The 14,478-nt window shown below is 37.8% G+C and overlaps 1 protein-coding gene across 2 annotated transcripts in view; it reads left to right on the top strand.

The window, feature by feature from the left end:
- Rexo5 (RNA exonuclease 5) overlaps positions 1-14,478 on the top strand; it is a 54,838-nt gene that overhangs the window by 27,008 nt on the left and 13,352 nt on the right. For both annotated transcript variants that reach the window (XR_009057549.1, XM_057777161.1), the window contains exons 9-13: positions 1,490-1,628; positions 1,777-1,871; positions 3,028-3,130; positions 5,932-6,035; positions 6,749-6,863. Coding sequence is in view for 1 of the 2 variants with exons in the window: in XM_057777161.1 (XP_057633144.1) it covers positions 1,490-1,628; positions 1,777-1,871; positions 3,028-3,130; positions 5,932-6,035; positions 6,749-6,863 (556 nt within the window). In the remaining variant the exon portion in view is untranslated. The remainder of the gene's footprint in view (positions 1-1,489; positions 1,629-1,776; positions 1,872-3,027; positions 3,131-5,931; positions 6,036-6,748; positions 6,864-14,478) is intronic.

Here is a 14,478-nt window from a genome sequence, read left to right as displayed (position 1 = left end):
ATTGGCGTTTTTGTTAGGTGCCCTCTTTGACTCTTGGAAAGAGCACCTTCAGGCCAAATGAGAAAAGTTATATTTATACACTGAATTTTGTTCACTATAGGTTGGTTGGTTTGATTGTTTTTTAGGTAAATAATTAATATGTTGGTTCTTTGTGACCTTTTCAGCTGTCCATATTGTTATTTTACCTTCCTTCTCCTCCCTAAGGAGCCCTTCCTTTCCCCATTTCCCTTATCAGATCACTTATATCCTCTTTACCCTCTTCCCATCCGTTTCTGTATTCACCTCCTTTCCCTTCTTTAAGGAGTCCCCTGCGTTTTATTACCCTGATCAGATATTTGCACCCTGCTATTCCCCTTTGTACTGACAGTGGTCTTGTTTTACTCTCCTGGTTTCTGCAGTTACTACAGGGTATGTACTCACATCTGAAGATTTGGAGCTAGGAGCTTCCAATAAGAGAGACTGGAGTGATTGTCTTTCTGAGTCTGGGGAACCGCACTTAATATGATATTTTCTAGGTCCATCCACTTATCTGTAGAGTTCATGATTTTGTTTTTCTTTACAGCTGAGTAGTATTCCATAGTGAATGTGTACCACATTTTCATTATCTATTTGTCAGTAGTAGGACATGTAGGTTGTTTCTGTTTTCTAGCTACTGTGAAGACAGCAGCAGTGAACATGGCTAAGCAAGTATTAGTGGAGTAGGATATCAAGTCCTTTGGGTATATTCCAAGAAGAGGTATAGCTGGGTCATATGGTAGATTGAGTTTTAGCTTTTTGAGAATTCTCCACACTGGTTTCCACAGTGGCTGTAGCAGTTTGCAACCCCATCAACAGTGAATGGGAAAAAAGGAAGCTTCCTTTCCCCACATCTCCTCTAGCATTTGTTGTCCGTTGTTGGTATTTGCTATTCTGCCTGGGGTAAGATAAAATCTCAAACTTATCTTGATTTTATTTTCCTAATTGCTAGGACAGATGAACATTTTTTAAGGTATTTTTCTTTTGAGAACTCTCTATTCAGGTCCTAGGCCATTTTTTTTTTTTAAATGGGTCATAGTTTTGTTGTTTTGGTTTAGTTTTTTTATTCTTCTTTTTTTTTTGAGTTCTTTGTATATTTTGGATATTAAACCTTTTCTAGATGTATAGCTGGCAAAGACTCTCTCTTATTCTATAGGCTTCTTCTTCACCCAGTTGATTGCTTCTTTGGCTCTGCAAGAGCTTTTTAATTTTATAATGTCCTGTTTGTCAGTTGTTAACCTTAATTCTTAGGCAAATGGAGCCTTCTTCAGGAAGTTCTTTCTTACATCTACATCATATACAGTATTGCCCATGTTTTGTAGAAGTTTATGATGGATTTTTTTTAACTTCTCTGCTTATTTGGATCTTCAGCTTTTTTTCTGTAATTGGTATATATTAAGTATAATTTTTCAAAACGTGTCTTTGGAGAAAAGCTGATATTTTAGTCTTTCTATTTCTCTCTCTTTATGAAAAGTTTTTCAGGAATCACGGAGAAGATTCTTAACCCAGTGCCAACCAAACTCAAAGATGTACAGACACTCTTAAGACAGCTGCTTCCTCCTGACGCTGTGTTAGTGGGCCATTTCCTAGACTCGGATCTCAGAGTTTTAAAAGTGTGTATCTGCTTTAAGACCTTATTCTCTAAGAAAAGTGTGTTCCATTTATCTAATATATAAAGACTTGGAATTTTAACTCCCAAACCTCTTCCCTGTTTTTTTCTTTAACATAAGGTGCTATTTATTCATTATTTTTCCTCCTCAGATGATACACCCATATGTTATTGATACCTCGCTGCTTTATATCGGGAAGCAGCACAGAAGATTTAAGCTAAGATTCTTAGCCAAAGTTATTTTGGGGTAGGTTTATACATGTTTTGGTGTTGTCCTGGTATATTGTACATAAATTAATATGTATTATCCAATACAGTCTTGGTTGTCTCTCTCAATTTATAAACACTACTCCCTCTAATTCTTATGAAGTAAAAAAATTAAGGGAATACAGTTGAACCTCACAGGGTAGGCATGTAATCTCAGCTATTTTGAAGATGGAGGTAGGAGATTCTAAAGTTCAATGATTTCCTAGTCTCTAAAGTGATTTTAAGGTTATCTTGAGCAATTTAGTGAAACTTTCTCTAATTATGAAAAGTTTAAAAATAAATGTGTTTTGGTGGCAAGATGACTCAATAGGGAACAAACCTTATGACCTATGTTCTATCCCTGGGAGAACTAACTCCCATAAGTTGTCCTGTGCCCAACCACACACACACACACACACACACACACACACACACACACACACACACACACATTGTACACTCCCCACACATAAATGTAATTTTAAAAATTTTTTAAATGAAGTTGTGACAGAACATTTACATATCATTTGTAAGACCCTATATTCAGCCCCTAGTACCATGGAATTTCAAAGTGTAGCATACTTAAATTGAATATATCTTGTAGTCTTGAAGCATATAAGTGCATGTTCATTATAACATGGTTCAAAATGGAAAGAAAATTGTAGAAGACTGATTAAGTTATGGTTATTTATTATTCAAAGGAATATGATAGATCTGTGTATGCTAATATGGAAAACCCTAAGATATTACTTAGAATAAAATAGAGTTGCTGAGTAGGATCTATATATAGATATTGATCAACATAAATATATATGTATTTAAGATTTTTCATAAACAACCAAGAAAATTATTTAAATGTATATATATTTGCATATGAATAAAAATCTTCTGGAAGGAAACTTTTAACTGATACAGCTAAGAGTGGGCCTGATCTTGGCTAATCTTTGATTCCTGTGGTATACTTCTGTGATCAGAGCCATCCCATGTTGTCTGGATGTGCAGCACCTCTCTTGAGGCCTGGCAGTTGAGCAGAGAAAGGGAATCTTGATGGTTGTAGTACAAATCTGATTGTTAACAATGGTGAAGCTTTTATACTGTGGTTAAAAGAAATAATCATTAAAAATATCCCCATATATACATTTCATCTTCATTTCTAGGAAGGATATACAGTGTCCAGACAAGCTTGGTCATGATACCATAGAAGATGCTAGAACAACTCTTGAATTAGTTCGGTATTTTCTTAAGTATGGGCCAAAGAAGGTTAGTATCTTTGACCAGTCCCTTTGGCTTTCTTAATATTATGAGACTGGATCAGACATCCATAGATCATTATTTCTGTTCCTACCTTTCTGTACAAAACTAGCAATGTGGTTAAGATTAAAATTAAGACCCATATCACTAACATACTGACAAAGTATATAATAAAGTCTCTGAAGTTGGTTTTTATCTATTTTTGAGTGTTGGCTATAGAGTTTCTAGTTATATCAACTGGCAGTTGCTCTGAATAACTTATTTCTAAATCTGTAAGATGGGAATATGTAGTTTGCTGGGATAGTATTGAGGGCAGATAACTAAATATAAAGCTGGTGATGATGATCATTGAACTGATACTGTTTATGGTAATTAGTTTGTTCTCTAGGAATAGGTGCACATTCCATTGTTTGAGCAGCAGTTCAGTAGATATAGATTTGAAAAGGACAGTTTCAGAAAGACTTTGTGAAATTATTTTGTTGGTGGTTTTCTTGAGGCACTGTCTTGCCTGTAACTTACTATGTAGATATGGCCCAGACTGGCTTCAAATTTATGGTGATCGTACTACCTCTTCCTTCCAAGTGCTAGGATAAAAGGACCTGTAGGGACAAAAATGTGGGGACAGAGTTTTGGTTGAAGGTAAACTGAAAAGAGAAAGGTAAGGTAAGTAATCAGATAATAGTAAAACCCTGTCTCTTTGGAGGCTGCACCAGACAGACCCTGCAGACCAGCTCAGCTCCTTAGGAGAGGAAAATGAAAAGGGAAAGAGTAAAGAAGGGGGAAAATAAGCAGTAGAAGAGAAAACTAAGCAGGTCCCGGCTGTCATGCCAAATTGATACTGAGTATTAAATAAGGGTGAGATGAACATGCGGGGAGAGAGTCAGATGGGGACATAGAATGTGTGAACTCTGATGGCCAGGGTTCAATTTTGAGTCACATTTCTTGGCTCTCAGAAACCCATGCCACCTGTGCTAGTTCCTCTGTAATAGGAGGTCCTGTTCTCCTCTGAGTCTTTCTTTAGATGATTGGATCACAGGACTGGTTCTGTCTGCAGGCAGTACTTCACAAGTGGAATTGCAAATGCTAGGAATACCTCTGTATGTTCCCTCAACGTTGGGCTTATGACTTATGATTGATTCCAACCCTATATAATCCTTCCACTGTCCAGTGAGCTGCTTGGAGTCTTAGCTGTCTGTGAGGACACTGTATGAAGTGCTGTCACAATGATGGAAATAGTTCCTTACTACTTTGTCCAGGGTGGAGGATACTGAGCTTCAGACTCACTGCACCACTGTGCTTTCTCCACAGTCTGCAGCCTGGGCTCTGTTGCTCTGATCCAGATGCTGCACCTTGTTCCAAGTTATGCCCTGTACTCTTCCTAAGGTCTTGATGGGTCCCCTGATCTATGGGATAATAGCAGAGGTGGGGAATGATGAGTGTTGTAGAGGTCTTGAGTTTTAGATCCCTCACCCCTCTAGAGCTGTCTGGGGGTTGCTGAGGCACTTGACCTATGCTGATGGGTTTATGAAAACTAGGTTCAGCCTTTGCCATCTCTTCTCCGCTGCCCAGTATTCTCATCACTTGTTTCTACAATTGACATCAGGATAAATTCTTCCTGGAGCCATCAATCATGACCTGCTAACTGGTTATGATAAAACTGCCTCTGCCAAGGCAGGCAGATCTCTGTGAGTTCAAGGCCAGCCTGACCTATAGGCTCCAAAGCTACAGAGAAATTCTGTCTTAAAAAAAACACAAACAAACAAACAAAACCTGCCTCTACCTCTCAGTGTGCCAGTTTCTCTTTGGGCACCTGACTGAATCGTACCTCCTTCGCTCTTTAAGAATGGTTATGATTTTTTAACAGATTGTGTTGGCACATATGTTCTTATAGAGGAGCTCAGCAGTGGCTCCTCTGAGAATGGTGGGACAAACAAAAAATGTTTTGTTTTGTCATTTAGATTTATGTATTTTATGTGTATTTATTTTATGTTTTTGCCAGTGTGAATGTCTGTGCACCATGTGCATGTCTGGTGCTGGTGTAGGCCAGAAGAGGGGAATGGGATTCCCTAAAAGTGGAGTTACAGATGGTTGTGAACCACCATGTGGGTGCTAGGAACTGAACCCAGGTTCTCTATAAGAGCAGTAGGTGCTCTTAACCACTGAACCACTCGTTGAATTCCATTTTTGTTGTTTTTGTTGTTTTTCGAGTCAGGGTTTCTCTGTGTAGCTATGGAACCTGTCCTGGAACTTGCTCTGTAGACCAGGCCGGTCTTAAGCTCACAGAGATCTGACTGCCTCTGTCACTGAGTGCTGGGATTAAAGGCCTGCATCACTACCTGACCTGGCAAAAATATGTTATTTTTAAATAGTTGTTTTATCTTACTTTCCAGGTGGATTCCTACTTTATGAACAAAAATAAATATCAACTATACTTTTGATAGTCTAATTTTGTATTATTTTGTATTAATATACTGACTTTTTTGATGTTGCAATAAAAGTCATTGTTTTTCATTTCTAAAAGTTACATGTTTTCAGAGAAATACATTAAGAGACTAAGTAAGGAATGATGAGCCAAAATTGCCATCACTTTTCACTCAGCCTCACTTGGCTCTTTTAAACCATCTTCATGTAACATTAGCAGCTGGTGACAGGTTGTTGCTCTTGGCTAAGCAGTCATAAAACCATTTGATACTATTGAAGCCAGCTTTTGCCTGAGGCAGTGACACAGCCATGATTCTAGAGAAGCAGAGAATATCATTTAAGATTTTTTTTCACCTCAAATTATGTACAAAAACTTTATTTTCTTACAGATTGCAGAGCTCAATTTGGAGGCACTAGCTAGTCGTGAAGAACTGAAAGCAGCCAGTCAAGAACCAGAAAAGAAGGGAGGACCTACTAAGCCCCCAAATATGAGGTAATGTTTTCCATTTCAAATAAGAGCAAAGGAAAATTAAGGATGTACTTACTAGTTTTCTGACTATGACCAATGTCTAAAATAATGTTTAAAAAAAAACACGCAGAAATAATTGAACTAAGGATTATTACAAGAGAAGATAGAGCTTTTAATCCCAGAACTCAGGAGGCAAAGACAGATGTTCTCTGTGAGTTCGAGATCAGTCTGGTCTACAAAGAGAGTACTGGGACAGCCAGGGCTCTGCTGAGAGACCCTATCTTGGGGTGGTAGGGAAAGAAGAGAATTCTAGTCTTGTTGATATTTTTAAGTTAGAAAACTTAGCTTATAGCCTTTAAAGCAGATTGGAGAAACACACACATCCACACTCAGAACCGGTTTGATTTCAGACCATGATGAGTGTGTCAGATCCTTAGATTGTGACTTCAATCTTGATTGATAGCTTTAGGTATATTTCTTATTTATTTTCCCTCCTCTTAGGGTAACACCATCTAATTTGATTTTCTGCAATGATGAAATATTCTAGAGAATATGAAAACCACTGATCACATATGACTAATGCAGTTGATTAACTGGGCTTTTAATTTTAATTAAATTTTTCTAACTAAATATTACTACTGACTACTATATTGGCAAGCATTATAGGCACAAAATTTAACTAGCAAGTCATAACCTAAAATGACTATTCTTATTTTAATCTCTTTAATTCTTTACAGTGTTTTAGAATGCCTGGACTCGATGGGTCAGAAACTCCTTTTTTTGACTCGGGATATAGATGAACTTTCTTCTTCTAGAAACTGTCTAACTATTAAGTGTTCTTCAAATAAAGAGGTGAATGACCTATTATATCTTTGTAGTAAGTGTAACACTTTGTATAACCTCTGGGAACGCCAAGAATTTGCACCAGTAACCTTGGCTAACACGAGCAAGTCTGGCTTCTGCCTCAATCTTATGGAGCACATTTAAGTCTGTTACTTCATAGGAGCAGAGCTGTTAGCTGTCAGTGTCTGCTTTCAGAGACCAGTGGGCTTGGCCTTGCACACCACTTAGAACTTATGTTTCTGGTATATGGAGATGTTTATTTTGGAGCCTGACTATATCTTTTTATATTTTATCTGTCATTGTTCTGTGTATATATAATATGAGCTCCAGTATTTATTTGTCTTCCCTACCCATTCAGCACTGGAATTATAAGTACGCTGCCATTTCTGGCTTTTCATTTGTGTGTAACCAAACTCAGGTCTCTGTGCTTGCTCAGCAAGCCGTTTACTTTTCTGAGCCCTGGAAATGTTCTCTTATTTGACAATTTATTAGGTATATTACTTTTTTCTTGGTATATGTATGGGTGTTTTGCCTGTAAGCCCATGCCTAGTGCCTATGGAGCCCAGAAAAAGGTATCAGATCCTGAGATACTGGCGTTACAGGCAATTGTGAGTTCCCATATGAGAGCTGGGAATTGAACCTAGGGCTTCTGGAGGAACAGGGTAACAACTAAGTCACCATTTTGCCCTACAATTGCTCTTTGTTAATTTAAAATTCTTTTTTTTTTTTTTTTTTTTTTTTTTTTGGTTTTTCGAGACAGGGTTTCTCTGTGGCTTTGGAGCCTGTCCTGGAACTCTCGAACTCACAGAGATCCGCCTGCCTCTGCCTCCCGAGTGCTAGGATTAAAGGCGTGCGCCACCACCGCCCGGCTAATTTAAAATTCTTTAAGAGAATTTCATGTGTGAATACTACATTTCCATCCTTTCCTCTACCTTCTCCAACTGCCACATCAAATTAATAGCCTCTTATTTAACATTATCATTTTATATATACACAAATTTAAGTGTGTGTGTGTGTGTGTGTGTGTGTATCTCCCTTCTATTTAGCGTTGTTCATGTGTTTAGGGCTTGACCAGTTGGGATTGGATAACCTATCAGGGAGCTTATCTCTAGAGAAGACTGATTCTGCTTCTCCCAGATTTCCCCCATCCAGGCTGGCATGTAAGCTGGTGTTGTCCATATGCAGGTACTGTTTAGGCAAGTGTATTGTTGAGAGTTCATAGGTAGAGCTTTTCGATCATGCTTAGAAGATGCTGTCTTACAACAGGCATCCCGGTGTTTTGTTCTTACAGGTTTTCTGTTTCCTCTCCTGAACCTTGGGTATAAGGGCTGAGATGGAGATGTATGAACTGGGGCCGGGACTCCACAGTCAATTTTTCTCTGCTTTCTGACTGGTTGTGGATTTGTGTAATAGCCTTCACCTGCTATAGAAGCAGCTGCACTAACCTGGGGTTAGGAGAGTAAGTGTTTAGTCTGCAGTTAGAAAGTATACTAGTTTAGGAAAGTGGCAGTAATAGGTCCTCTTCTAGGATTCATGACCTCACTAGCCATGGGCAAGTGGCTAGGTTTGTGGTCCCAGAGGTGAATTCTCTCCTACTTGAATGGGCCCTAAGTCCAGTTTAGACATCTGTTGATTACCCTCAGAATAAAAATGCCACTATTACACCAATAGACATATCTTACCAGCTATAAAATCTAGGAACCATAATAGTGATGAACCTGGAAAAAGTTAATTCTAAGCTGCATATTTTAGTGGTGTTAGGATTTATAGTATACATATCATAGTAGTTACTTACTACAATTTACTTTCTATAATAGTATACCTTTTCATGTGTAAGAACCTTACAACCATATACTTACATTTCTTTCCTCCCAACCATAGCGCTATTGTTGTCATCACATCTTACTTCTGTATACATTATAGAATCTAGTCTATATTGTTACTAATTTTGCTTTGGCTATGGATTATTTGAAGAGATTTTAGGGAGTGGAACAATGGTTCCATGTATAAGTAGACTTGCTGCTTGTTTCAGTTCCAAGCATCCACATGGCAGTTCACAGCACCTATAACTCTAGTTCCAGAGGATCTGACACCCTCTTCTGGTCTCTACCAGCACTAAAAATGTGGTGCACATACATACATGTAGGTAAGCATTCATTCAAATAAAAAATAAAAAAACTACATTTTAGTAAGAAGACATGATAGGTATATTTACCACATGATTATCACATCTAGTGGTATTTATTTCTTTATATAAATCCAAATTTTAATCTGAGCAGTAAAGAGTCTGTAGATACTAAATTCTTAGCATCTTTTGTATACTTAGTAATTTTTTTTTAGCTTTCAAATTTGGAAGATATTTTGGTTGACATTTGTTTTCAACTCTGGTATTTTAAAGGTCTTGTTACACGTCTTTTAGATTCCATGAGATTTTTCTACCTTAGTGCTCTCCCAAAACAAGTTAGGGAGCAAAGGATTTACTTGATCTTATACTTCTGTGTCACAGTCCATCACTATGGTAAATCAGGGAACCTGGAGGCAGGAACTAGAGCAGAGGCCATGGAGGAGCACTGCTTACTGGTTTGCTCCTCATGGCTTCTTCAATTTGACTACTGCCCAAGAATGGCAATGCTCACAGGGCCTAGGCTCTCCAACACCCATCACCTCTTTCTAGATGACTCCATCTTGTACTAGGTTGACAAAAACAAAACAAGCAAAAATACAACCCACACTTAGATTATCATTTTTATAAAGTTAGGGAAAAAGTACTACTACTTCCAGTTTTATCTTTCATTACTTTTGTAACTCCCATTAGGATTCTGAGGGTTCCATAGATCACTGTTGTTAATTTTCTAGCAGTTTCTTTCTTCCCCTTTTTTATTTTAGCTGTTTTTCATTGCTAATGTCGTGAGGCTCCATCATAACTTCTGTTGTATTTAATGTGATAATAATCACATCAGGTATACTTCTATTTCAGACATTGTAACTTTAATCTTAAAAGTTAAATTGGCTCTCTTGTATCTCCCATGCCTCTAATAAAAGACTCAGACTTTCCTCTCAATTCTTTCTTCTGGAATATAGTTACAAGAACTATTTTATCATCCTTACATATTTGATCATCTATGTAACTTTCAGATTAGTTTTCAGTGATCTGTATCCTTGTGAATTATGTTTTCATGCTTCTTTGCATGTCTGGTGGTTTTGTTTGTTTTGCATGGCAGAGACAGTAAATTTTACTTTCTTGGTATCATGTAGTTTTATGTCCTTGTAAATATTTGTGAGCTTTGTTTGGAAGGTGGTAGTTTTATGGAAACACCGTTCCTTTTGGCTCTTGCATTTAACATTTTTAAGTAGAACCGTGACCGTTTTTATCCCACTACTGTTGTAAAAGAAAACTTTGTGCTTAATGCTACAAGGGTCATGAGATCTTGTGCTCTAGTTTGGATAATGCTGTGTAAGATTTTGGAAATGTTCCTTGCAATCCTTTTGGATTTTTTTTTTCCTTCTGGGCCTTACATAGTTTACTTACATAGATACAATCATGAATATTTGAGGGCTAAATTTTTTGCAGGTCTCTGGTGTTCTATGTGTAGCTCTTTACTCAGTGATATTCAAGCCAGCAGATTTCCCTATTTCTCTGTAGCCTGGAAATGTTTTCTAGGTGGCAAGCTGGAGAGATTACAGTGTTCATGTGTTCATGAGATTATTATCCTTCCTTTTCTAATTTCCTGAGAATTACCCCCCCACACACACACTTTTTCTGATCACCCCCCACACACACACCTGACATAGACCTTAAGGGTTTTGTGAGCATCATCTATGTGTGTGTGTACATGGTTGCAGGTATGTGCATGCATGTGTGTGTACATGCATGTGAAGTTAGAAAACAACTTCAGGTGTCACCCCTTAGGTGCTTTCTACCTTTTGTATGACAGTCTCTTTCATTTCAGAGTCCATAAGAACTTTGCCAAGAAGACTAGACTAGTTGGGTGGAGAGCTTCCAAGTTTCTGCCTGTCTTTGCCTCCAGTCTCACCATCACTGAGATTCTTTTCAAGCATAAGCCATTGCCACTAGTATTTTATGTGGATTCTTGGTATTGAACTTGGGTTTTTATACTTGCTAGGAAAGTGATTTACCAACTGAGCCCTTATTATTCCCCCACCGCAGGGAGTCACATGACTTTTTTAAAAAAATTATTGTTTTTATTGAGCTACATGTTTTTTTTGTTTTTGTTTTTTTTTTCCTGTTCTCCTCCCTTTCTCTCCTCTCTCCTCCTACCTTCTCCCATGGTCCCCATGCTCCCAGTTTACTCAGGAGATCTTGTCTTTTTCTACTTCCCATGTACATTAGATCTATGTATGTCTCTCTTAGGGCCCTCTTTGTTGTGAATTGTAAGCTGGTTTATGTCTAAAAACCATTTATGAGCCGGACGGTAGTGGCGCACGCCTTTTATCCCAGCACTCGGGAGGCAGAGGCAGGCGGATCTCTGTGAGTTTGAGGCCAGCCTGGTCTACAAGAGCTAGTTCCAGGACAGGAACCAAAAGCTACAGAGAAACCCTGTCTTGAAAAATCAAAAAAAAAAAAAAAAAAAAAAAAAACCATTTATGAATGAGTGCATAGGATATTTGTCTTTCTGGATTTGGTCTTAATATGATGTTTTCTATATCCATCCATTTGTCTGCAAATTTCAAGATGTTATTTTTTTTAATATTTATTTATTATGTATACAATATTCTGTCTGTGTATATGCCTGCAGGCCAGAAGGCACCAGACCCCATTACAGATGATTGTGAGCCACCATGTGGTTGCTGGGAATTGAACTCAGGGCCTTTGGAAGAGCAGGCAATGCTCTTAACCTCTGAGCCATCTCTCCAGCCCTCAAGATGTTATTTTTTTTTTTCTGCTGTTTAGTAAGTACTCCATTGTATAAATGTACCACATTTTCCTTATCCGTTCTTCGATCAAGGGGCATTTAGGTTGTTTTCAGGTTCTGGCTATGACAAACAATGCTGCTATGAACATAGTTGAGCACATGTCCTTGTAGTATGATTGAGCATCCTTTGGGTCTATACCCAAAAGTGATATTGCTGGGTCTTGAAGTAGGTTGTTTCCTAATTTTCTGAGAAATCACCGTACTGATATCCAAAGGGGCTATATCAGCTTGTACTCCCACCAGCAATGCAGGAGTGTTCCCTTTACCCCACAACCTCTGCAGCATAAGTTTTCATCAGTGTTTTTGATCTTGGCCATTCTTACAGGTGTAAGATGGAATCTCAGAGTTGTTTTGATTTGTATTTCTCTGATGACTAAGGATGTTGAGCATTTCCTTAAGTGTCTTTCAGCCATTTTAGATTCCTCTGTTGAGAGTTCTCTGTTTAGGTCTATACCCCATTTTTTTAAAACTGGTTTATTTGTTCTTTTGATGACCAACTTCTTGAGTTCTTTGTATATTTTGGAGATCAGACCTCTGTCCAGTGTGGGGTTGGTGAAGATCTTTTCCAATTCTGTAGGCTGCCGTTTTGTCTTGTTGACCATGTCCTTTGCTTTTCAGAAGCTTTTCGGTTTCAGGAGGTCCCATTTATTAATTGTTTCTCTCAGTGTCTGTGCTACTGCGGTTATATTTAGGAAGTGGTCTCCTGTGCCAGTGTGTTCAAGTGTAATTCCCACTTTCTCTTCTATGAGGTTCAGTGTGGTTGGTTTTACCTCATTATTTTTTTAATGGACTTTGATTTTTAGGGAAATTTTAGTCCATGGCAAAATTGCGTGGAAAGTGTATTTTCCATTTATCTTCTGCCTCAACATGTGCAACCTCTGCCACTAGATTTTGTTGTCATCAGTGTATCTACACTGATATATCCTAGTCACCCAAAAGTCCATCTTTTACATTAGGGCTCACTTTTGGTGTTGTATATCCTATACATTTTGACAATGATTGTTGACATATATGTCCCCCTATATATAGTTTCTCTACCCTAAATATCTTAGGATAAGTGTGCTTTCTAATTCATTCTCCCTCTCTCCCTAGAAACCACTGATCTTTTCATTGGCTCAATAGTTTTGCTTTTTCCAGAGTATCACATAGTTGTAATCATATATTAAGAAACCTTTTAGATTGCTTTATTTTATTTAGAAATGTGCATATTTCTTCCATGTCTTTTTGATGCTTTTAATGTTTTCTGTTTTTAGTGTCTGAGTAATTCACCCACTGATAGATATAGCTTGATTATAAGTTTTAACACTTACAAAGCTGCTCTAAATATCTATGTGCAGCTTTTGGATGGACATAAGCATTTAGATACTACATTTAGACAGTTGCATTTGTTTAATAGTGTCTCATAAGTTTCTTGATAATGTCACATAAATCCCTTAACTTCGCCTCAACTGTTCTTTATTATCTTTTGACCTCTAACTCAATCATTGTACATGACCTGATGCTTTCATCTGCTTGATTAAATCCATTCCTATGTGATTTTGAAGTGCTATTTTTTAAAATTTTCCAATCCAGAATATTGTTTTTTTATCATTTCTTTGTTAGTATTCTCATTTGCTAATACATCATTTTCATGATTTAGTAATCCATGTTCAAGCATCTTTATGACAATTCTTTTATCCCCTTAAGCATTTTTAGACATTTAATTAGCCTTATGAGTCTGCAGTTTTCATATCCATGGAGTCAACCAACCATGAATCGGAAATAATAAGGAAAAGAATGGCTGAACACATGCAGACTTTTTTCTTTCTTAATGTTCATTAGCAGTCCAGTAGAAAAGCTATTTACATAGCATGATATTCTTTTCAATGATATAAGTAATCTAGAGATAGTGACTCAGTATACAAGAGAGTGTATACAGATCTAGAGTGCAAACAGTTCGCCACTTGTTGTTAGAGACCTGGAGCCTACCATAGGGGTGTAATCTCAATATTCAGAAGACAGGAATTCACAGGTCTTCATACAGCTACACTTTTCTAGATTCAGTTTATGGAATTATGTTGTCTTTTTAGGCTAAGTTTCCCTGTATCTTTGTATGCTTTGTGATTTTGTTACTAAGACTTAGACATTTAAAAAAAATAAACAGTTCTGGTCTGAGGAGCTGACTCAGCAGATAGAGCACTTGGCTACAAATATAAGTGCCAGCATTCAGACTCTAAGAACCTTATATTATAGTTTTGTTCTGTTGTTATGATAAAACACTGCCCAAAAGTAACCTAGGGAAGGAATAGATTATTTCAGCTTACAGGTTATATAGTCTATCATTGAAGGAAGTCAAGGCAGGAACTTGAAGTAGAAACCCTGGAGGAATGCTTCTTGCTGGTGTTCTCCAGCTGATGTTTAGCTTTCTTATATATCCTAGGACTACCAGCACAAGCAATGGTGTCATCCAAGTGTCCTGGGCCCTCCTGCATAGATTAACAAGATAGTTCCTCAGACATGTCCATAGAGGAGGTTTTCCTCTCATGACCTTAGGTTATGTCAAACTGAAGATTAAAGATGACAGGAACACCCTCTAAAAGCCAGGTGGACCTAGTAGGTGATGGGGAGAGAGAGGCAGATACAAAGATGCCTGGATCAAGCTGGGTTGCCAGAGTAGCTGAAACTGAGAGCCCCAGGTTCAGTGAAATACC

Source organism: Chionomys nivalis, chromosome 8 (genome assembly GCF_950005125.1).
Source record: "Chionomys nivalis chromosome 8, mChiNiv1.1, whole genome shotgun sequence".
Taxonomy (NCBI): Eukaryota; Metazoa; Chordata; class Mammalia; order Rodentia; family Cricetidae; genus Chionomys; species Chionomys nivalis.
The sequence above is the reverse complement of the archived record's forward strand: the minus strand, read 5'-3'. Positions and strand labels throughout refer to the sequence as shown.